A 24,497-nucleotide genomic window follows, 5' to 3' on the forward strand; every position below is an offset into this window, starting at 1 on the left:
AATAATATTTCACGACGTCGAAGGCTCGTCGTTATGCGGTATCATCACACGGCTTTCTTCGAACTCCCGCTGTTTGTGAAATGCCGACTTGCCGACAATGCATTCTGCAGACTTGTACCGGGCGTGCAAATAAATTAAATTAGTAAAAATAAAAATAAAAATACCTTTTTTGTTTTCATATATTTGTAAATCGCAACAATAACTTTTCAATGTAAATGGCAGATGTAAGTCATCATATTCTATTCATTTGCTGGACAGACTACATCAAGAGAAATCAAAATTAAACTCTGATATTTTTAACAGTATATTTAATATCACACATTTAAAAAAGTAAAACCGGTAATAAAACTTAACAATGATAAAGCAGCACACAATATTTGAAGGGTGTATAAAAAGTAATGTGTAAATATTTTTTAAATATCTCTTGCAAATGTGCAAATATAGACATGAAAGTTTAAAATAATGTCTCAGTTCTATTATGACTAGTTTTATTTATCTGAAATTTAAAAATATATAACAACATTAACTATTTTTTTTCTGGAACTACACAAATTATGTTAAAAAATTAATTTCATATCTGTAGATATAAGTGAATAAATATATAATTTAGTTTTGATTAAATTAATCATAAATAATGGTCCAAGTTATTCGGTCCAACTAAGCCGAAATTATTAATAATAAATTAAGAATAGCCATTAAGATAACTGATTAACATTAATTTCAAATGCATTAAAGTTCCTGCATCAGCATCAAAATGTCAGGTTTCAGGTAGGTGATGTTACCAGAAGCTTTTATTTCTTCGTCAAATGCTGGATCCCATTGGAAAATTAAAATTGTTGCTGGAACAAGACGCAGATCTGCTAATGTACTGTCGTAATCCTTATCTTCAAACCTTAAGCCTGTTGGTGCTGTAAGAACGAAGGGCAGGCCGTCATGCTCTAAACTGTCTCTGACGAATTCTAGTATATCTATAAATTTTTCGTACACTGAAAAAGTTCCCTAAAAAATATAAAATATATATTAAAAACAGATTCTGATTTAAATAAAGAGTTCAATATAATGCCGCGACTGCACAGTCGGCGATTTCCGAGCGCTCATCATCGGACTTCGCCTTTCCGTCCACACATGCGGGCATCGCCGAGCTCTGATCGAGAGGGTCCACCAACAACATAAAGACGGGGTCCACGTCGCCGAACTCCAACTTCCCCGTCCACACTGATCGGAGATCGGCGACGAGCGCTGGGAAATCGCCAAATGCCGCGTGTGCGGTCGCGGCATAAGCACAACTATTTATTTGATTTTTTTTCAGAAATATATTTGTATCCATTTGATGTTATTTTGTTGTAGTTTTTACGTGTATTTTACATCAAAACTTTTATCGCGGGTAATCCTGTTAATAATTTTAATAAGTTTGAATTTAATAAAAAATAAAATATCTTAATTGCTTTGTAAAGAAATTATTTTTCTCATTTTACAAGTCAGTTTAATCATTAAATTTTACTTCCAAGATTTGGGACATTCAATTTTTCAACTCAAGCAGGTTAAAAATGACCAGCGGTGCGGTGCGTTACAAATGCTTCTCCAATGTGACCATGTTCATTAGAAATATTATGTCAAAATTACTTCTAGGCATCGCTCGGGCGACATCACGTAAGCCTGCGAGCACATTGACGAGCGGCATCGCATAGCACCGATTGCTTTTCGTTTTTGTTTGAATAGCAAACGGTATCACGATATGGATAGGTAGTAGTTGAAATGTGAATTTATTTACTCTTTTTAACCCAACGATCGAACTTTTCTTGTCGACAACGAAACATCGGCAGGGTGTGTAGGGATTGCAAATTTACTGACTTCAATTTATCGGTTTTTCCTTATCACAATAGCAGAAAAAATATAAAAGCAACCTCTATCAAATTAAAACAGCATTTTCAAATATTTCCAATAATTCCTTCTTGTTGAAAATATTGCATTTCTGTTTTCAAGGTTTGGGCAATAGTTATAGTGTATATTTTGCAGCTGGTTTAGCTTAATTGGTTTATGTTTTTTTTTCTTATTGAAAGAAACAGATTTTCCTTAATCGACAGTAGAGTTTCTGCCGATGTTAAAGAAACCGGATTATTAGCGCACTTAGGGCTCGAACTCACTGACGACCAGGTCGCAACGACCTGGCCGGATGTATTGCGTTTTTAACTGCGGCCAGATGAACGACCAGTTTCAACAGAGTTGTCAAATCTAACGATTTTTTACGTTTTACCAATTAGAAAATATTGTTTCAGAAATGTTAAAATATCCGAGTTAACTAAAAAGCGAAGTTGCTATTCACAACAAACAAAAAGCATTGTGTATGCGCGACCGACAAAACGGAGATATTCTGTTTCTTTTTTCTACTGATATGGCGCCGTTATCGACTTTAGAAGTAAACATATTAGGGCCATCGTAAAAAAAGATCGTCAGACACAGGCTCTAAATATAAGCAGGTAGAAAGTTTAGCTTCCAGTTAATTCAATGTTTACAATATAACGAAGAATCTACAACGGTAATTACTTCTATTTTTATGAATGTTTAAGTTACTTTGTTATTTTTTTTTTCAAAATAATGTACCTAGTAGAAATATAGTCTAATAAACCCTGTTTGAAAAACGTTAAATTAAATATCATATTTAAAATACAGTTGTCCTCCTTGTACATGACTACAATACAACTAAAAAAACTAATTTAATAAAAAAACATGTGGTTGTAGAAAACCTTTAAATATTATTCTTTTTATTTTTTAAACATCGAAACTCAAAGTTATAATAACAGGTATCATACCAACCATAAATAGAGTAGGTATGTCATATAAAAATGTTTTGAGTTTTTACTAGAATCGACCCTTGATAAAAATAAGGGGTTAGATTTAAGTTTACCTTTGATCCAGTGTGTATAATATTTCTTTGGATTTTTTGCACGTGTGCAAAAACTACACTAAAACACTATATCTTATAGAAAATAAAATATTGTGCCTTGAATTTGAGGGATTTCATCTGAAAAATTATTAATTTGGAAGAAAACCGGCAACAAGCGGCAGAAAATAATATTTCCGTGCAGTCTTCTGGTCGCAACGACCAACGGACGGCCAGGACGTTAGTGTGCGCTATATCATTTGATTTAATGGTTTTAGAGGTAGGTGCGGCCTGGCCGGTGCGACCTGGTCGTCAGTGTGTTTGAGCCCTTAACTTTGACCATTTTACAGAGTGAGTTAGAATTAACGAATTCAGTCATAACGTTGTAATTTTTAACTTTGAGATCTGTTGAACTAGCTTTTCCAAAGTCAATTGTAATAGGATGAGCGTCTTAATTTTGTCACTGTTTTTGTCGACGGCATTAACAGCATCGTCTGGACCAGGGGCTGATACAGGAATTTATTTTAGAGGGGGGGCAAATAAAAATTAATATAGAATATGCTTTTTAGGGCGCCATTTTTAACCCAAAAGCCTAATATTTAACCCAATTTATAGATTTTAGGGGGGGGGTAGGCCCCATGCCCCCTCGCCCCTTCTGCATCCGCCACAGGTTTGGACAAACGAATTAAGAGTCGCCGTAGTTGCAATTCTCTTCGGAAATACTATACACTATTGTCTTTGTTATAGCGGAGTCGGTTTTATGTGTTTTCACATACAATGGTTATACATATTTTAATAATTAAAAACAAATAGCTTCTGGCTGCTAGATTCTAGACTAGTGTATATTTTTTAATTACTACTAAAATTACCGGTATTTTAACACGATTTATCGGTATATTTTACCGCGTTTTTAGGACATTTAACCGATAAATCGGTAATGCAATCCCTAACAGGGTGTCAATTTTTTAAGTTTTTATGGAATGAAAAATATAAAAAATAACAAAAAAAACTGAGATCGTCAAGGAATTAAGGAGTAACAATTTGGAGGATTAAAACTTATTGGACTACTACGCACTATATTAGATTAGTGTCAAAGTCTAGTATCTCAATATATCTAGAATTCAAAATAAAAAATATGGAAAGAGGTTTCAAATGAGGCTAATCTTTATTGTCGTCGTGGTTTGAAGACAAAACGCAGTAGTAATGTCCATTGTAGTATACAATACCTTTTAGAGTTTTTCAGCTGCTTGAAATTGAAACTTTTCTTTTGAAGTCTGTTTTCTACTTTGGCTAAGATTAGGCAAAAGCCCCAACACGAAGGAACTCAGCATACACGAAGGAACTCAAGTTATCTGGATGGATTACATTGATGTACATGATATACATACGAGTATACCGGGTGCGTCTCAAAAGTGGCTCACCCCTATAACTTTATATCCAGATAATAGACGAGATTTAATATATTAGTATATGACATAGATTAGGATTGATTGACGTATTTAATTATTGTATTTTGGTTACTTCCTGTTTCACCGGAAATGACTACAACTTTTGATTTTTAAATGGCACCCTCGGTATTTTTACTTTATTCGATAGAAAATGAGACTTTGAATAGAATGACATATCATATGTCAACTTTTGACATTTTCGTTATGGTTCATTTGAAATTGTAACATGCTGTTCATAATGACATTTTCACTGGAAATACCAAGTGTGTGGTACCAAATTATTCGTAAAACATGCTTTTTCCAAATATGCTAATGAGCCACCCTCGATCCATTGAAAAAATTCAGATATTAAAAATACGATATGGGTATCTTTTAACTCCCAGATACCAATTTTTATCCAAATATTGATGTTACTTCAGAAATTATTAGGAAAAAATCTCTCTCGGAATAAAAATGAAACTTCTACACCCTGTATCTCCGAAACTAAGCCATTTTGGGACATGCATTTATACGAACTTTTTGGCTTATTTTTATCTGCAGAATATTCTGACGAAGTTTTCGGAATACAGTTCGGGCCACCATTTATATGCTGGCTAAGATATAGCTAAAAAGTTTCAACACGCACACGAAAGAACTTAAAATATCTGGAGAATTTACATCCAGGTCCATGATATAAATGATGAATTGTCGAATTAAACTGATACAATCCTTTTTTGTTCTTTTTAATTAAAATTAATAAAGCTACCAATTAATAGATAACCAAAGTAGTAATCTTGCTATCTACGACATATCTAAACCAAAAACGCTCACGGAAATGCTTGTTGAACAAGCAATAGCAAGGGGGCAATACCGAGGGCTTTTGGCGTAATTAACGCTCGCCACTCGCCAATGTGCACACTAGTGATGAGCAAATGCAAGACCAAGACTCCTTTCGTCTTGGTCTTGCAGTTAATAAGTAGTCTGGATCTTGGTCTTCCTGCAAGACTCTTGCAAGTCCTGCATTTTTTGAATAGATTTTTACTAGATGCTTTCAACATAGAAAATCTTCAAATTTTTAGTAATTTAATGCAAAGAAAAATATTATATTGAATCAGCATAAAGTTATATCACACAAACGTGAAAAATGCAAGATCGCAAGAGTCTTGCATGCTTGGTCTTGATCTTGCGGAAGTCTTGCACTGGTTGGTCTTGGTACTGAAGATCAAACGCCAGTCTTGGTCTTGTTTTTTGTACAAGACCAAGACCTGTCTTGCTAATCACTAGTGCACACCGTGCACACAACCTAACGCTTTCCGTTTGGGCGGTGTTTGTGAACTACTGTTTTATTGATTGATGTGAACGTAACAAATACGTTACTATCAACATTTATAAATCGTCAAATTCCTTATGTCAATTATTTCGAAACTTCTAGTTAGTTAAAAAAAAACGAGTTTTGAGCATGCTCAAATCAATTTTGAATTAACATTAGCCCTAGGAATATTTCTTAGGACTCGTTAGGACTAAGGTTAATGTTAGGATCGATGCGTTGGAAGCATGAACACTAACGTTTGTTAACGTTGAATGATATCCTTAGGATTAGGATTAATGTTAGTATTAGGGTTAAGATCGGAAGCAGAGAAGAACAATCGTAGAGAAGCAACAAAACGAATCCCGCCTAAAAATTCGGAGTGGGGGGTAAACATGCTGTCAACTCAACGTGTTTTCGGAATATGGCCAGCGTTGCCATTATTAATATAAAGTCCTGAAATCTTACTATTTTTTATTTGTGCATATAATTAATCTTTTTGAATTATTTTTTCTATATTTATCCTTACCATAATAGTACTTAAATATAGAACTAACTTTTAGAACTAAATATTATTAAAACCTAAAATAGACGCAGGTTTGTTAGCGTTTAATAAAAAATAATTAGAAAATTAAAACTATTAGAAAATGAAATATTTAATCGCATATCTAATGTATTAGCGACACTAATTTGAGTTGTGTTATCTTTAATATAATATGTTTTTTTATGTAAAATATGATTTTTTAATACACATGATGAGTCTTAAATAAGTGTAAATATTTTCAGGGCTGGTAGGTCTCGATAAATGAAGCTATTTTTTCTCTTTACCGTTTTTCAAAAAAGTCTAGAACCGAGATTTTTTGAAAATAAAAAAAAATTGCTTACATTTTCAGAACCGCTGAATCTTTTCTGTGTTTCCTTTCTCTTAAATTTAATCTACCATCTATGTTCTCTCTAAAGATATGTTTTTAATCATTTTAGTTTTAATAATCTGCTGATGCACTGCAGAAGTAAAGTGTTTTGGTGTATTGTGGTCAATTAGTGTTTTATTTTACTGTTGTAATACCTCAGTTCAACCCTCAACTGTAACCATGTTATTTACTTTTTGGTTTGTTATAACGCTTGTGATAACAGCTGATAAATATTCGAATGTTTCTTAAAATTGTTTTACTTAAAAACACACTTTCAAATATTAATTTCGAAGCAAACAATATTATCAGATACGATTAGAAAATGTCTCCCTAAAAGGAATAGGTTAGAAAATGGTTAGAACGCGGTAAATTCACAAATCGCGGAAACCCGTTAAATCTTAAAAGATAGTTACTATTCGATATGATTCCTAAATATCTCTAATATACTTTTTACCGAACACATGTTTTTTTCAGTGTACAGCTTTTCTTATTTCTTTTGCCTTCATTGAATTTCTCTCGGTGTAGCTATAACATGCTATCTCTCATGTACGTCAATTTGAAGGTCACAAAACTTGGTCCCCCCTACTTCAATAGTGCCGACGGTTTTTGTCGCTTCTCTACGATTGTTCTTCTCTGTCGGAAGCATGAACCCACTACAGTTATATTTGTCATGTAAAAAATAAAAGTGTATTGAGGTTAAACAATTAAAACTTACCTGTAAGTATATTCCATCAGGAAACCTCACTCTTATAAGAGAAAATTTATATTTCCTTATCTCTCTCAGTTCATCTTTTTCTCTCATAGCTTTAGTTCTTAATTGCAATTGTTTTTCTGCTATTTCAGATCTGAAAAATATGTTTTTTTTTATATATAGAAAATTACTAAAATAGGTAATTACCTCGACTGCTGTTCTCTTTTAAGTTCGTCTGGCGATATTGCATAAAAATCTTTGGGTAGATCAATTTTTACAGATGCCTGGGCTGGGGAAAGAATCTGTACATTTCTGTCTAATTCCAGTTCGACTCTGTTTTCGGATTTTAAGGCATCTCTCAAAAACTGTGGAAAAAAATAAAGTACAAAAACATTAATAGTTTTAAAATAGAATGAAACTACTTAACAAAAGTTTTTGTTGGATATTTCACGATATCTTTTAATTTCACGAGGTCTTTAATTCCACGAAATTTTCTAATTTCACGTTGTCTTTTAATTTCACGATATCTTTTAATTTCACGATACCTTTTATTTGATTGTTTGTTTATGTATCCTCCTGGTATTGTCTGTATGACATTTAGATTGTCATCGGAATTATTATGGTTTGTGGATTTATTTGTTATAGATTTGTATATGCCATGAACGTCAGATTATTATAATATATTGTTATTTTAGATTTATAAAAAAATTAGGGGGGAATTATTATTATACACATACAGGTGCTTTTTGCACCTAGGTGTATTTATAAATTTGTTGAATTTATTGAAATAGGTTAAGATTATTGTTAGTAAAATTGAATGTATCAATGTAAAATAAATAAATAAAATAAATAAAAGTATAAAATTTGTCAATATTAGTATGTAGTTAGTTTTGCTTGCGATGTCGCATATTGTATACAGGGTGAGTTTCCTACGATGTTCTCTATGGGAATCTCGGACACTACTGGAAATAGAGAGTCGGTTAAATGGGGAAAGAATTGCAGTTTTGTGAGGTCATAAATATGCGCCTTTCAGATGTTTGAAAAAGTTCATCGCTTACTAGATATTTCGAAAAAAACAAATTTTGGCTATTTTAAAAATTGTCCCTAATTCCATTATAATCTATTTTAGACAAAAAGTGTTCAGATACAAGTTGTAAATAATCACATCCTTAATGAGATTGTGTCCTCCGTTTTTCTCTAAAGCCTGTCATTTTTGACATATGACACAAACATATGTTTTTTTAAATGGAAACCATAGTTGGCCATGACTTCATAAAAAGCGCCATTTCTTAAGCTTTTCAGCGATATAAGCTATAATATGTTTTCTTCGAAAAATTACTGAGTTATAGCCAATTCTTATAATTTTTAAACAATTTCACTTAGTTAGCCATGGAAACAAGTTTAATCATCTTTGCTCTCATAAATGTGAAGCTGTCACATCCAAACTTTGTAAATTAAAATAAACAAAAATTGTAAATATGAATTTTTCAACTGAAGAAAAACGTGTAGAATTATTGGTTCAACTTTTCTTGACCATATATTTTCGAGGATACGTTGACCGGTGAATGTTGCGTTTTTTAGAGAACGGTTTTCAAGACGTATTAGAAAAGTTAAATCAATTATTGCCAAATTCTTATCTTTCTTGACTAATTTCATGGTATTCTTATTCTGTTATGATATATAACTTATAAAAAGTCAGAATATTTTATTAAACGGTTCTTTACAATTTACATTACACAAACTAAAACTTAAAAAAATAATATCACTACATACACTTTAAGTTATTTTAGAAAATGTTCAAAAAATCCGCCATTATTTTGAGTTGCATCTTTTTAAAACTGAATTACTACCTATTCTCACAGAAGGACCGGTCAACTTAACTAAACTTCTCTCGTATCGCCATTTCGAGTGCCTCTCTTAATTCATAAGGTTTTTTGTAACCGTTGGTTGGTGTAATTCGTTGGTTTCTTGTTAACTATACCGCATAAAAAAATCTAAAATGGATAGGTCAGGTGATCGAGGAGGCCCATGCAATAATTGATCCACCTCTTTCTATCCCTGAGTACATAATTATGATATAAATAATGTTTAACATTTCTTTCATTATGGGAGGGTCATAATGAAAGTCATGTTGGAACCACTCTATTGATGCGCGAGTATCTACACGCTTTTCTTCATTTGAAAAATTCCTATTTACAATTTTTGTTTATTTTAATTTACAAAGTTTGGATGTGACAGCTTCACATTTCTGAGAGCAATGGCGATTGAACTTGTTTCCATGGCTAACTAAGTGAAATTGTTTAAAAATGATAAGAATTGGCTATAACTCAGTAATTTTTCGAAGAAAACATATTTAGCTTATATCACTGAAAAGATTAAAAAATGGTGCTTTTTATGAAGTCATGGCCAACTATGGTTTCCATTTAAAAAAACATATGTTTGTATCATATGTTAAAAATGACAGGCTTTAGAGAAAAACGGAGGACACAATCTCATTAAGGATGTGATTATCTACAACTTTTATCTGAAAACTTTTTGTCTAAAATAGATTATAATGGAATTAGGGACAATTTTCAAAATAGCCAAAATTTGTTTTTTTCAAAATATCTAGTAAGCCATGCACTTTTTCAAAAATCTGAAAGGTGCTTATTTATGACCCCACAAAACTGCAATTCTTTTCCCATTTAACCGACTCTCTATCTCCAAAAGTTTCCAAAATACCCATAGAGAACATCATAGGAAACTCACCCTGTATGTATATTCAGTAGGTCTGAGAATAGGTTGTTATCTATTTTTATACCCTTAAGTGACAAGGGGGGCCCACCCCAATTTTTCTTATTTTTTGGACTACATTTTTAGTTTTTGTTTTTTTTTCGATGTGGCATTAAAAAATACATACAACACTAAATTTTCACTTTCAAATAGGGGTTAGTTTTTTTTTAATTTTTTGTTACCATACTTCTCCGTAACGGCTTCACCAATTTTGATGAAATTTTATATGTATGTATATTCAGTAGGTCTGAGAATAGGTTGTTATTTATTTTTTATACCCTTAAGTGACAAGGGGGACCCACCCCAATTTTTTATATTTTTTGGACAAAATTTTTGTTTTTTACGATGTGTTAAAAAGAAATTTTAATTTAAGTCTAGCGTTTAATATTTTTTCTTCAAAATGGATCGGGTACCCCACATCGTCCAAAAGGCCGTTTAAAAATAAAGGTTTATAAGACATGTCTGTATTGGAAAGAGTGTTAGAAGTTAAAATTTCGTTACAATACCTATATACCTATATTTTTTTTAATAAATATTGCTGGCCATTTTATGCTGAATTGTGAAGCTCTGCAATTTGTTGTCTGTGGCCATATCGTCAGTTTCGCGTAAATTGTATGTTACTTGTTCTATTTAAGCAAACTCAAACTGATCGCAAATTTAATTATTTCTAAATATTTACGACAAATATTTATAAATGATTGTAATAAATATTATGAATTCATTATTTTTTCTAATATTTATAAAAAGTAAAGTAAAAAAGTAAAAGTAAAGATTTCAGTTAGTTAATGTCCTTTTTGCTGCCAGGGCTAATCTGGACGGGGTCTATTTTGTTTACGCGGAATCCGAACCGCGGTCCTCGGCCATATCATGGTCAGTGGCCTACCGACTTAGGAAGTGTCTAAATTAACTCTTACTCACGAGATATCCGATCTCATCCGGCCTCGAACCGGCGTGAATGAGCAGTGTGTATCAATAGATTTTACACTTTTCCTTTGGACAACAGCACGATACAGAGTTTCGAACCGGTCATCCGTCCATCCACCAGTATCGCCTTACGTCGCTTCACTTCGGTGTTCTAATGGGAACCGGTGTTTCATCGTAGCTAGGCCGTTGCCCCTAATATTTATAATTTTATTATATTTTTTCTAATATTTTTACATAAATTCAATGACGCTTTTTATATATTAAATTCCTAGTAACCCTAGGTGTTTATTTTGAAAATGTACATGGTTATATATTATATAGAATTGTAATATTATTATTATTGTGTTATGAAAAAAACATGTACTAGTATTAAGTTGTACAGTTTTTTTTATTTAGAAATATGTTAACGTTTTGTAAAACAATAAGTTAACATATTTCTAAATAAAAAAAACTGTACAACTTAATACTACATAATATGGTAGACCTAGATATTTGAATAAACATTATTATGATTATTATTATTGCTTCAAAATTATTCTTAAAATAATATACCTCCTCTCCTACTTACGGAACTATCTGAATTATGACACTGTTTACTTTATTGCCAATTTAAAAAAACATTATTAAGTATAAATGCATTTCATATTATTTTTATTTAAAATCAAAAATTAAATAAATGTAATATGGAATAAAAATTAAAAAATACGTTATTTTAAGTTCTGACGCTGGAGAAATAAATACTTCTATCAAATAATATAGGAATTATTCCGATGTGATTTACACTGAATGCGTCCGACCAAAAATCAGGCGGTGGGGAACCGAGAACGGACCGCCTTCCACAGCACACCCGCTCTACCCGACCCCTGAGACCGACCCGAGCGGTGTAGCGCAAATGGACTCTTAAGTAAAATGTCTGAAATTAGGTGGAACAATTGCCGTAAATTAGCCGTAAATACACCATGCAAACGAAAAATTTGCCGCTCTATTTGTTTACAAAATCGATAATTTTTTTAATTAACGTAAACGATAACGTTAAATTATGGTAAATTTATGGTAACCCAATGGTAACACACATTTTAAAAATATTTTTGTCAGCATACAGGATGATTCAAACATATTTTCAAACCAAAGTTGTATATTTTTAAATCGCGCTAATAGAACGTTATCGCTTACGTTAATTGAAAAATTATCTATTTTATAAACAAATAATAGAGCGGCAAATTTTTCGTTTGCATGGTGTATTTACGGCTAATTTACGGCAATTGTTCCACCTAATTTCAGACATTTTACGTTTACTGGAATGGTTGTGCTAACTTAATATATGATCTTGGCGCTATTACATTTTTTGTTGCAGGGGGATAGAGAATTTTCTTATTTAATATCGATTTTTGGCATTAATAAAACAAAAAGATTAAACAACACCTTGTTCGATTATGATACAAAATATAGGGTGTTCCATTTAAAATAGTAGATAAAAATACAACATTTAGTTTTGACTCGCTCTGTATATATCAAACAAGATTGCAAATTTTGTAAACCGAACTTTGAAGAAGACATTATTATACAGTACTCCCTGTTAAACATTTTTAAAATTCTTGGAATTTATAATTTTCAGAATGCTTTAAATAAGCAGTAAATTTAGTTTAAAAACGGTTATATTTCAAAAATTATTCGGTATAGTATATGAAATTGGGGTATTTTGAAACAGAAATTTAGTGGCAAATCCACTGAGCTAAGAAAATATATAGCATTCCATTTAAAAATATGCAATTTTGGTTTGAAACTATGTTTGAATCACCCTGTATGCTGACAAAAATATTTTCAAAATGTGCGTTACCACTGCCTCCATATTATATAAAAAAATGAAATGAAATTCACAAACCAAAAACCTAACATAGAGCTTTTTCGGAAGCCTGAATCACCCTGTAGATTTTATAAAGAAATAAAAGAGCGGCAAATTTTTCGATTTCACGGCTTATTTACGGCATATTCCTTTTGTACTAAAAAGTTATTATTGATCCCATTTAGTGAATTTTAAGAAAAATAGCGCTAATTTAACGTTATCGTTTATGTTAATTAAAAAAATTATCGACTTTGTATACAAATAATAGAGCGGCAAATTTTTCGTTTGCATGGTGTATTTACGGCTAATTTACGGCAATTGTTCCACCTAATTTTAGACATTTTACTTAACGTTTACTGGAATGGTTGTGCTAACTTAATATATGACCTTGACGCTATTACATTTTTTGTTGCAGGGGGATAGATAATTTTCTTATTAAATATCAATTTTTGGCATAAGAAGCACTTAATGAAGCAAAAAAATTAAACAACACCTTATTCGATTATGACACAAAATACAGGGTGTTCCATTTAAAATAGTAGATAAAAATACAACATTTAGTTTTGACTCACCTTGTATATATCAAACAATATTGCAAATTCTGGTAGACCGAATTTTGAAGAAGACACTATTATACAGTACTTCCTGTTAATTTTTTTTTAAATTCTTCGAATTTAGAATTTTCAGAGAGCTTTAAATAAGCAGTAAGTTTTGTTTAAAAACGGTTATATTTCAAAAATTATTCGGTATAGTATATGACATTGTATTATTTTAAAACAGAAATTTAGTGGCAAATCCACTGAGCTAAAAAAATATATAGCATTTCATTTAAAAATATACAACTTTGGTTAGAAAATATGTTTGAATCACCCTGTATGCTGACAAAAATATTTTCAAAATGTGCGTTACCATTGTCCCCATATTATATTAAAAAATGAAATGAAATTCACAAACCAAAAACCTAACATAGAGCTTTTTCGGAAGCCTGAATCAATATTTTTGGTCCCATTTAGTGAATTTTAAGAAAATTCGCTCTAATTTAACGTTATCGTTTACGTTAATTAAAAAATTATCGATTTTGTAAACAAATAATAAAGCGGCAAATTTTTCGTTTACATGGTGTATTTATGGCTAATTTACGGCAATTGTTCCACCTAATTTCAGACATTTTATTTAACATTTACTGGAATGGTTGTGCTAACTTAATATATGACCTTGACGCTATTACATTTTTTGTTGCAGGGGGATAGAGAATGATCGGAGAACGGCAAAAGAAACGGCAAATTCCTGCTATACTATAAAATTCCTAACTATGTTCTTTCACTGATTTCCAATGTGGTGGTTGTGCTAACTTAATATTAACTTCGATTTAACATACTTAGCGAAGAGCGGCAAATATTTCGTTTTCACGGCAAATTTACGGCAATTATTCCACATAGTTTCATACATTTTTTTAAGTGGTTGTGCTAACTTAACACACGTAGATAATACCGTATGATCGAATAAAAACGGCGTCAGCGATGGCTATGAAATGAAGATCGCTGTCATTTTATATGTAAATTTATATGGAAAATGTCATCGATCATCATTTCCCAGCCAACTGGACGCCGTTTTTTTTCGATCATACGGTATATCTAAGCTAAATATAATTTACTACATCTGTAGTAAAATGCGTAACTAATTGTGAAAAATTCGGTTCCAACCCTAAACATTTTCCATAAACGCCTACTTCTGCGGTTTGAACTGATTGAAATTCCGGCAATACCGCATAGAATAATGTATCAACCCAACTTTTATCTCTTTTTAATACATTGGATTTTCCATTAAGCTGCCTACATCACTGTCTTACACGTTAAAATCCAGACCATACTTCTAAAATGACCAAATCGTTATATATATTTTAAATTGTCCAAATATTGGCTTCCCTGTTGATTTTACAGCGAAGTCGTAAATAGCGTTTTTAAAGGTCTGGTTACGGTAAATACACATGCCAAATTTTAACAATTTTTAGAGAGGAATCGATTCTCACGATTCTTTTTAAATACTAATTCAAATTGATGGGCAATTCGGTCAGTCATTGCCCAGGCTCTAGAAGGAACCAAAAACGCACAAGGTACCTTCTGCATAATGAAAACGTTTAAGTTCAGTTAAAAGTAAATCTCTTGAAACGTTAAACCGGGATAAAAAATTCTGGGATAGGCTAGGCCAATGTTTTTACATGAGCCACCGACAAACTGCTTTCCATTTGAATTCTAACCCAGTCCGGCATTTAAAAAAAATAATTTACATCATATATTACCTCTAGTGTCTGTAAACCATCAATATTTTCTTCAGACCAAACCCAAAAGTCTTCTTCAACACCGTTATGATCTAACTTTTGCTGCCGAAATCCAGCTGCATATAAGAATTCGATGGCTCCCAATAATGGTGTGACCTTTTCTACAAATGTGGCATTAGAACACCTGATCTTATGGAATTTAGTTTCTGTGGGATTCCCTATGATGTTGTCTATGTACCTACATAGTATATTCACGCACTCTGTAACCTAATAAGAAAATCTCTTTTAGCCTTACAAAAATACAATACTGCTTTTTCTAGTATTTTTGAAAGGTAGTGATAAACTAACAAAATTTTCTGTGTGTAATAAGTCGCTGTCTGCAATTCAAAAATACAATGTTTATTCAGTCATTTTTGGATGTTGTCTGTCGCAATTACATATTTTTTCACTAGACAGACCACCTAAAAAAGATAAATCCAAATCGTTTAAATATCTCCTGTATCTTAGAAAATTAATTAGACGAGTTAATTTTTGAAACAACCGATGATATGATTATGAAACTGGTAAACTCACAAATCACATGGTGAACAAATGATCGACAAATAATTGGAAATTGGATTTGTCTAGTACTATATACTAACTATTTTTCGTTGTTCGCGAAAAAATATGCCTCATTTTGGAAACTTTACTTGCTACATTGTTGAAAACGACAGAATCTGTTTTGTGTCAATTTTGTCCATTTGGGGGAAATATTCTCAATTGGAAATATTATCCTCCTTTAGAAATATTCTCACTTAATTTTTTACTTGATTTTAGCGTCCTTTATATTTTTAGAGGACAAAAAAATTTATACAGGGTGTCCCAGAAATGAGTGCAAATATTTTAAGGGGTGGTAGATCTGGTCAAAAGAAACATATTTTCTCTTTACCATTTTTAAAATAAATTGAAAATAACCGAGTTATTTAACTTTGAAAGTTTTAAAAATAAATTGCGACATTTTAAGAGCCGGGGAAATCGGCAATTTTCCGGATCTTGCCTTGTTCGCCGCCCGCTGTTGCCGGGACTAGAAAGTCTTAAAAACTACTTGCAAAATTCCATAACACTAAGTGGATGATCGCCAGTAGCCATACTTCCCAAATTAAATTAAAAGAAAAAAAAAACTTATCAAACATTAAAAAAGGATATCCCGATAGAAGATCGATATAACTGCAAAGCTTTCTTTTGTTTCAATTTTACCAGTCCTAAAACTGCCCTTAATACTACACTTAACTTCACTACAATTCTTAACAACACTTGAACTTTGATGCCACCTGAGAATCCAAACTTCCAAAATCCCTCAAATGCGGAACTATACTCATACTCACAGCTCACAGAGTTTACACTTGATAACGGTAAGTGATCCTTCCAAACCAAACTTCACCTGCCAGAAGGAAGTATGCAAAATTCACACTTTAGGTAGAGTTTAGAAGCATATCCACCTTCTCCGGATTTGTATAGGCCATCGCGATTTACCGATCCCGATACCGATTCTTCTTCTTAAGGTGCCGTGCAGATTTCTGCGTAGGCGTTCATCTTTTTCTTCCTCATCAAATGGTTCTGTTAACTGCCGCGACTTGGAGTGCTTGGAAGTCCTGTATGCCTGTCCAATGACGAATATTTCTCAGCCAGGATAGCTTCCTTCGTCCTATCCCCCTTTTGCACTCCTCTATTTTACCCTGGAGAATCAGACGCTGAAAGTGATAGCGTTCTCCACGTAGTATGTGTCCCAAATAGGCTATTTTCCTCTTCTTGATGATTTCGAAGAGTTCACGTTGTTCCAGACCAGCTCTTCTGAGAATGTCTTCATTCCTAACACGGTCGACCCAGGGCACTTTTAGCATTCGTCGTAGGGTCCACATTTCGAAGGCTTCAATTCGGTTTATTGTTGCTACCTTCAGTGTCCAGCTTCCACACCATATAACAAAACGGATCAGACATAGCACTTCACCATTCTGTATCTAAGGCCGAAGTTCAAATTCCTATCTGTGAGAAATCTTCGCAGTCTCAGAAAAGTAGATCTTGCTTGTTCGATCCTGCATTTGATCTCCTGATCCGGATCCCACGTTTCGTTAACCATGCATCCCAAATATTTAAATTGTGTGACCTGCTTGATAACCTCTCCATTTAAGTAAATTCTGGTGTTCGAATATTGTTTCTGCTAACAGCCATAAATTTAGTTTTTTGTAGTATTTATGTTTAAACCCAGTCTTTGACTTTCACTGTTAACCTTATTTAGAAGGATTTGGAGATCATTTGCATTGCCTGCCAATATCACTGTGTCATCCGCATATCGGATATTATTAATTGGAATACCATTTATTTTCAAACCAATGGGACTATCGGAGATTGACTCAGTGAATGCTCTTTCCACATATAAATTGAACAACATTGGAGATAGAATACACCTTGCCTTACCCCTTTTTATTTCAAAATCTTCTGTTACTCCCATGCTATGTATACGAATTTCAGCTTTTTGGTTCCAATACAAATTACTGATAAGCCTTTTATCTTTTCCATCAAGTCCCAAGTCTCTGAGGTATGATATAAGGAGGTTATGTTTAACGTTATCGAACGCCTTTTCATAGTCTATAAAGCACATGAAGACATCTTTTCTCTGATCTTGGCAATTCTGTACTAAAGTTTGAAGACTGAATATGGCTTCTCTAGTACCAAAGCCGTTCTTAAATCCAAATTACTTTCTCCACTTACTTCCTCACATTTTTTGTAGAGTCTTGTATGCAGTACCCGTAAAAAGAGCTTAAGAAAGTGGCTCATTAGACTAATAAGACGATACTCTTTACACGAAGTTGCGTTACTTGACTTGGGCAGCGTGATAAACGTAGAACGAAGCCAGTCTTCAGGGATATGACCGGTGTCATAGATGTTATTGAAAAGCTGTACTATAGTTTTTAAGTTTTGTTCATTAATTAAGTGGAACGTTTTGAATACATATCATCAGGCCCTGGAGTTTTGTCGTTTTTCATTAATCTAATCGTATGAATAATTTCACTTTCCAATATGCTTGGTCCTGATGGCATGGGAATCTCAGTTGCAGGGTTTTCTGATCTTTCGTCGTTGAAAAGATTAATGGTATAATTTCTCCAAGTTTGCAATAGTTCTTCTGTTTCCGTTCTAATTTTATTTTCGTCAGTTTTAATTAGGGTTATTGATTTATTATAGTGTAACCCAGCTATCTCTTTCACTTTCTTGTGAAGATGGAAACTGTCTCCAAGATGACTGAGATTTTCGGCCTCTATACATCTCTCCTTCAACCATGTCTCTTTTGCCGTTCTTATTTTATTACGAATTTTTCTTTACATAGATTTATATTCGTTGTGATTATTCTGGATTTTAAATTGTCTTCGTTGTTCCATCATTTTTAAAATATCTTCACTCATCCACTCGTTTTTCGCTGTTGTTCGATTAGCCGTGAGGAGGTTTTCATTTGTGTTCTTAAAAGCTTGCTTAATGCCCAGCCAATGTTTCTCAATGTCATTTGTAATAAAAACTGTGACACGAGAATTTTATATATTAGATGTATATCATTATTCACTTAAAAATTTCTAAATCCGCTCCTGGCGTGACCCCCACCAAAGGAACCCAGATCGGAAAAACAGGCAGCCTTCGCGCATTATAAAATAGAGCATTTGTTACCTCTTTCTCTTCTAACCTCTTTGTTACCGACACAAAAATATGCACTAACGAACATTTTAAACACAATCTCCGATAACTTTCTGGAGTTTTAAAAGCCATTCTATAGTTTTTAAGTTTTAAAAGCGATACTATTAGAACGATTTCTGATAGTCGAACGTGCTGATCATAGGTGCTGATCATCTTATTTATTAACCAAAATTAAACTCAAATGAATAAACCAGCGACATCATTAGAATAACGGATTAAACATTTTTTGTGAACGGACAATCGGCACTGTGGCATGCAAGGCAAGTCGTATTGGACGGGAACGGTAGAGGGTCCTAGTGCTCATAACGGTATTTACGATTTCTCGGGGGTTCCCAAAATCATTTAAAGAATGTAAACAAACCAAAATCAACGTATGTTGTACGTGTATCGCTTAAAGTTTTGGCACTTTTGATGTAAAATCATTAATTTTCTTTTGTGGGAGAGTTCAGAAGAGGTTTTAAGTAGTTATTAAAGCAATTTTTTAACATTTTTTGTTGTATTTGTGAGTTTAATGTTTAATTATTATGTGAAACATTTTAAATAATATTTTGCAAGTGATTTGTGATGTTCAGATTATTAGATATTTTGGGTGTATGTGTAATAGTATATGTTGGATAAAAATACTGATCAATTTTCATCAAAAGGGTAAGCTCTAACTTAATATTTAAAGATTATAATTGTTGCTTGAAACGATTGAAAAAAATTGCTAATATGGCGAAAAAGGGAAGCTCTTATAATTTATTTTTTTCAGCCTACTCAACTGTAAAAAGTTGTGCATTTTCCTAAAACTAGTATTAGCAATGTCCACTAATATGAAGAAATTTAGTTTTCGTATTTTTCTATAGAAACTTATGGCGGGTTTATACAACATAATCGTAATCATAATCACAATTTTAATCACAATCATAAAAGTTAAAACCCATATTTTAGATACGACCGTTTATACATCGCAGTCGTAATCATAAGCATAATTTAGTAACCTTGAGATTCGTAAATTTTAACTTTTTTGATTGTGATTTCGACAAAAATCGGTTAGGGGGCATAATTTTCTTTTTCATTTTTATGATTAATAATTATAATTTTCGTGTTTAAAAAACCTGAATAATAAAATTTAAACAAAAATACACTTCTAAAATGATTATGAAATAGAAAAATAAGAAAATTAGGTTACTTTATTAGCTGTATTTACATTCCAAGTTATGCGACTATGTTGTATAAACGCATATTAAAATTGTGATTATAACTGTGCTTATACTTAAGACAAAAATTATATGATTACCACTATGTTGTAGCCCATTAAAATTACTGTAAATTTATAAACATTTAGAATGTGGGTATGGTAGGAAGTGGCAACATTACATTCTTTCCGAGATTCTCTCTATGCAGGGTAAACGAATTTCCGGAGAGTGAACAGTGGCACTCAAAAGTTTTTCAAAATTTTCCGGAAAATGTCAAGAAAAATATAAAATTTTCAACATTTTTTTTTCGCAAAAAAAACCTCATAGGCGTGTTTCTGGGGTTGAACTATAATACCAGTTAAAATATTTGCACTCATTTCTGGGAGTATATCCTAAATATTTATACAGGGTGTTTCAAAAACATATGTCATCTTTCGTGGGGAGATTCCTCACGTAAAAATAAGACTTCTTTCGTATATCACCATAGGTTCGATTCTGCTTTATTTCGTATTTCGTAGCTACAGGGTGTTAAAGTCATAATATTTTTTCGATTTATTAAAATTTTCTTCCAAGTACTTTTAGCGTTTCGAATGAAATTTTGAGAGTAAAAGTTACTAGAAATGCGACATATTTTAAAGCTAAAAAAGTGCCGACATATTCACCAGGGACGTGCATATGGGTTATCACTAGAATATTTTTTCTACATGTACGCCACTGACTTTCTTTCTCTTTTTTTTCTCTCTCCACACTAGAGATGGCACGTTTATTGAAACACCCGGTATATCCTAAATTTAATTTAAGGCACATGAAATATGAAAGCAATCTAATCATGTGTAAGTTATTCTTTAGTTCTTTGTACTCAGTATTTACCAGTACAAACTTTTACCAGTACAAAAATTATGACTAAGCCTACATAAAATTATTGGCAAAGTAATAATTTTAGTATCTATAACAGATACTACCAACTAGTTAAGTCTGTTTAAAAGAAAATATAGAATTATTATACATTTTCAGGTAAAAAGTGAAAAATCTACAATGGTTGTCATTAGTGATGGGAAAAATGGTATTATTTCAATAATCGAATTATCAGGATATGAGTGATTTTAATAATCGGATTCGAATTATAAATCACTCATATTATAATCAATTCTCGATAGTGCACTTGCAACGTCGCAAGATCGTCGATAATTGGTTAGGTACTCAGTCAACCCTAATATGTAATCTTTGGCGTCGTCATAACCTCCGTAGTTAAATTAAAACAGGTCAAACAAACACACAACTTATTCATAGCGAATCGGATTATTTGTCTCACTCTCAGTCTCAATTAGTTTCTCGATAACGATAAAGAAAGAGATTACGCCGAACATCGACTACTCGTATTTGCGAGTCGTCGCAAACGATGTAATTATATTTTTTTATACTTCATTATAAAAACTTGAATTATTTTTCGATAATCGGATGATGACTATTATTTTCATAATCTAATTATGAATGATTTTTAATTTGAATTATCCCATCACTAGTTGTCATGTAATATTATACAATGTTTATACCATTCCAGATGTTTTAATGCATTGACAAAAATCTTAAAAATGCATTATAAACATCAAATAATTTTGCCAATGCTTATCTGTAGTTCTTGAAAATACTATAATTTATTCAAAAGACTATTTTTAATTGTAAGATATGAATAATAAAATAAATACAGACTTACCTTTGATCTATTATAATTACAGGAATACAAAATTAGGCAAGCTGTTATACCTCTCTCTTCTTCTAGAGCTGCGAACAAAAATTCTTTTATCTTTACTTTCCATTCTTCTTTAGATAAAATTTCATCACTTACTAATGGGCACTTGAAATAGACGCCTACAAAAAAGTAAAAGACTTTGATCTATTTTAAAAATTTCAAATTTACCTCCACGCTTGTGAAATATCTACAGCAATCCGAATTGTATTCGGGAAATTTCAGCAGCATATTCTGCAGAAAAAAATATGTAAAAAAATTTGATATAATTGTACGTCTTAAAATGCAACGTTTCGGAGATACAGGGATGTAGACTTTTCCATTTTTATTTCAATTTTTTTACCTAACGTCGATATTTGGATGAAAATTGGTGTCTGGGTTTTGATAAATTTGATTTCGATGTCAATATAACTCCTACTTGTAGGGGACTCCACCTACATATTTTTTAACTGGTTTGAAGAGTAATAACTTTCCGTCCGTACCTGTATAAAACTATTGAGTGAAAAAATATACATTTCCATTATTTTTTATGTAAAAAAGAGCTCTTGGTAAAAACTGCTAGAATTAATGGTTCTTGATATATTTGGAATGCCAATAATCAATATATGTTATCATTAAAAAAAGGAACATGTTGGCTAGATAGTTATTAATCTGAAATCATATATTTTAAATGTTTTAGTGTCAAAGGTTCAACATACAACCAACGAACTGTGTCATTATATTTTTTGAAAAAGGTATGTTTAATTAAAAAAGTTCCCAGACTTATAATTTCAGTTAAATAACTACAAGTGGTAGGCTTGACATCAAAATCAAATTTTTCATGTAAAAAACACTCAGACGCCAATGTTTATCTAAATATCGATGTTGGTTCAAAAATTATTTGAAAAAAATAAAAAAGAAACTGCTACACCCCGTATCTCCGAAACAAAGCATTTTAGGACATAAATTTATATACTAACTGTTTACCTATTATTATTTGTAAAATATGCTGCTTAAGTTTCCCAAGTACAATTCGGACCACCCTGTATCCAATACCCTTGGAATATATCAACAAGGATAATATAGAGATAATATAGTACTGTAAAAATATTTATTATATTTGTAAATAGCTTATCATCAGTGAAAGGTGTTGAACTCCCTTATTCCTAATTTTACATGAGAGAAAAGAAACGGTACACGCGTAGCAAGTATATTTATGCATTAATATGAGAAAGAGATAACAATAATATTTGTTGGGGAACAATAAAACTCAATATTTCTATAAAAATTTAACGTAAAAATAATGTATTAAAGATATTATTTAATTAAAGTCAAAAATGGAGTTAGCAGGTTAACGTTTCACTGAAGTTATGCTATTTAGACTCAAAAATAACCACTTTAATGTAAAAAATGTTTCTAAGGATTGTCATTTCCCAGCCAACTGGATGCCGGTTTTTTTTTTCGATCATACGGAAGTCAGATAGGTACATTATGAGATATTCTTTATATTTTTGAAGAGAATAAATTAAGAACAAATTGTTAATTTTACCTTTAACTGCTAAATGAGAAGATGTTTCTAGGTCAATTTGTTTAGGACCTAGAGGTATTTCATTAAATTCGGCATTATTTTTCCTTTCAGCTTCTAGTTCTCGTTTAACCTGAAAAGTCCAAATAAGAAACATACCAATATTAAAATTATATCTAAATGCTGTATTATTTTTTTCCATTAGGTTAACATATGTTTACATGTTGATTACAATAACACAGTAATATCAAGAAGAGGTACCTTTGCTTGTATTGCAGCTAATGAAGTATTAAATGGGGTGCTTTTTGATTGAGTAGTCAATCGTGCAAGTGCAGCTTCTGCAGCTTGCCTGTTTACATCAGATGGTCCTGATCTTTGTGGTGGAACATAACCTGGCTTCTTACTTGATGAAACAGCAGTAGATGACGATTCAGTTAATTTATGTCCAGGTCCTGCCATTTTAAATTTTGCATCGGCTTTCTTCTTTTGGAAGAATTTTTTTACCTTGTCTGATATTTTCTCTGTCATTGTTAAAGCTTTATATTCTCGGAGTGTGCTCCTTAGGGAGCTTAAGCTTTGAAACACTGGCTCTGAGTTCTTCTATTTCCCTATTACTTGCTAAATAATGAAACCATACAATTAACTAGATAGTTTAAGATAATACGCAAATAAAATAGAATACTTACTTGGCTTAATAAATCTTTCGTGAATATCCCTTCCGTAGTATTTCCACGCAACAAATATCAAGAACAAATTAAGTATCAAAAAAGCAAAGAATATTTTTAACAACTTTAGCTGGAAGTCGTCAAACTCTAAAGCACCTACTGTCAACTGATCAGGTTCGCGTAAAACCTTTACCGAATCACAAAGGTACGCCTGTATGGTGTTTAAATAAATAAACACTCCATGAAAAATTGAAGAATTTGTAATATAATTAAAAAATGAAATCATTACAAGCAAAATTCGGCATTAAAAAATTGACAACCATATGATTTTGAACACAGAGCACAGATTTTGGATTTTGGATTTTGATTAATCTGCGTCTGTCAAAAGTCAAAAATATATAACAAGAGAAATCGATATCTGTATAAATTTGGAAAAAATATATACAAAACGCAGGAAGTTTTTGTAAGCTTTCAACAGATGGCAGAAGGAAGAATGTATAAAATCCTGTGTCTTTGTATTATTGGTTGCATATGTATGTATACAGGGCAAATACGTTTAAATTTAAACGTATTTGATACAGGGTTGTTCACTACATACGACAAGCATACGACACGGAGTCACAATGTAGATCGTAGCTAAACGATTAGAT

The 24,497-nt window shown here is 32.0% G+C and overlaps 1 protein-coding gene across 2 annotated transcripts; it reads right to left on the reverse strand.

The window, feature by feature from the left end:
* Window positions 1–274: 274 nt before the first annotated feature.
* On the reverse strand, window positions 275–24,230 carry LOC115888402 (UBX domain-containing protein 6). 2 transcript variants are annotated; one of them, XR_004051249.1, is made up of 9 exons: window positions 23,869–24,230; window positions 23,444–23,800; window positions 23,207–23,315; window positions 21,646–21,800; window positions 15,055–15,300; window positions 7,424–7,581; window positions 7,241–7,370; window positions 6,980–7,178; window positions 866–999 (listed from the first exon to the last, which is right to left on the reverse strand). XR_004051249.1 is itself a non-coding variant. In XM_030908126.1 (8 exons), the coding sequence occupies exons 2-8, from the start codon at window positions 23,708–23,710 to the stop codon at window positions 730–732; spliced, it is 1,335 nt and encodes a 444-aa protein (XP_030763986.1). In that variant the 5' UTR covers window positions 23,711–23,800; window positions 23,869–24,230; the 3' UTR covers window positions 275–729. The 2 variants fall into 2 exon arrangements, 1 of the variants encoding a protein (XP_030763986.1); XM_030908126.1 differs by lacking the exon at window positions 6,980–7,178 and having other exon boundaries at window positions 275–999.
* Between the last annotated feature and the right edge of the window lie 267 nt (window positions 24,231–24,497).

This window comes from Sitophilus oryzae, unplaced genomic scaffold (genome assembly GCF_002938485.1).
Source record: "Sitophilus oryzae breed Bouriz unplaced genomic scaffold, Soryzae_2.0 scaffold_738_pilon_pilon, whole genome shotgun sequence".
Classification (NCBI taxonomy): domain Eukaryota; kingdom Metazoa; phylum Arthropoda; class Insecta; order Coleoptera; family Curculionidae; genus Sitophilus; species Sitophilus oryzae.

Coding starts and splice junctions, on each gene's coding strand:
- LOC115888402 (XM_030908126.1), bottom strand. CDS start 23,710: ATGACAGAGAAAATATCAGACAAGGTAAAAAAATTCTTCCAAAAGAAG. Junction 15,301..21,645: donor GTAATTATAATAGATCAAAG/GTAAGTCTGTAT, acceptor TTTTCTTATTAG/GTTACAGAGTGCGTGAATAT. Junction 7,371..7,423: donor AAAAGAGAACAGCAGTCGAG/GTAATTACCTAT, acceptor CATATTTTTCAG/ATCTGAAATAGCAGAAAAAC.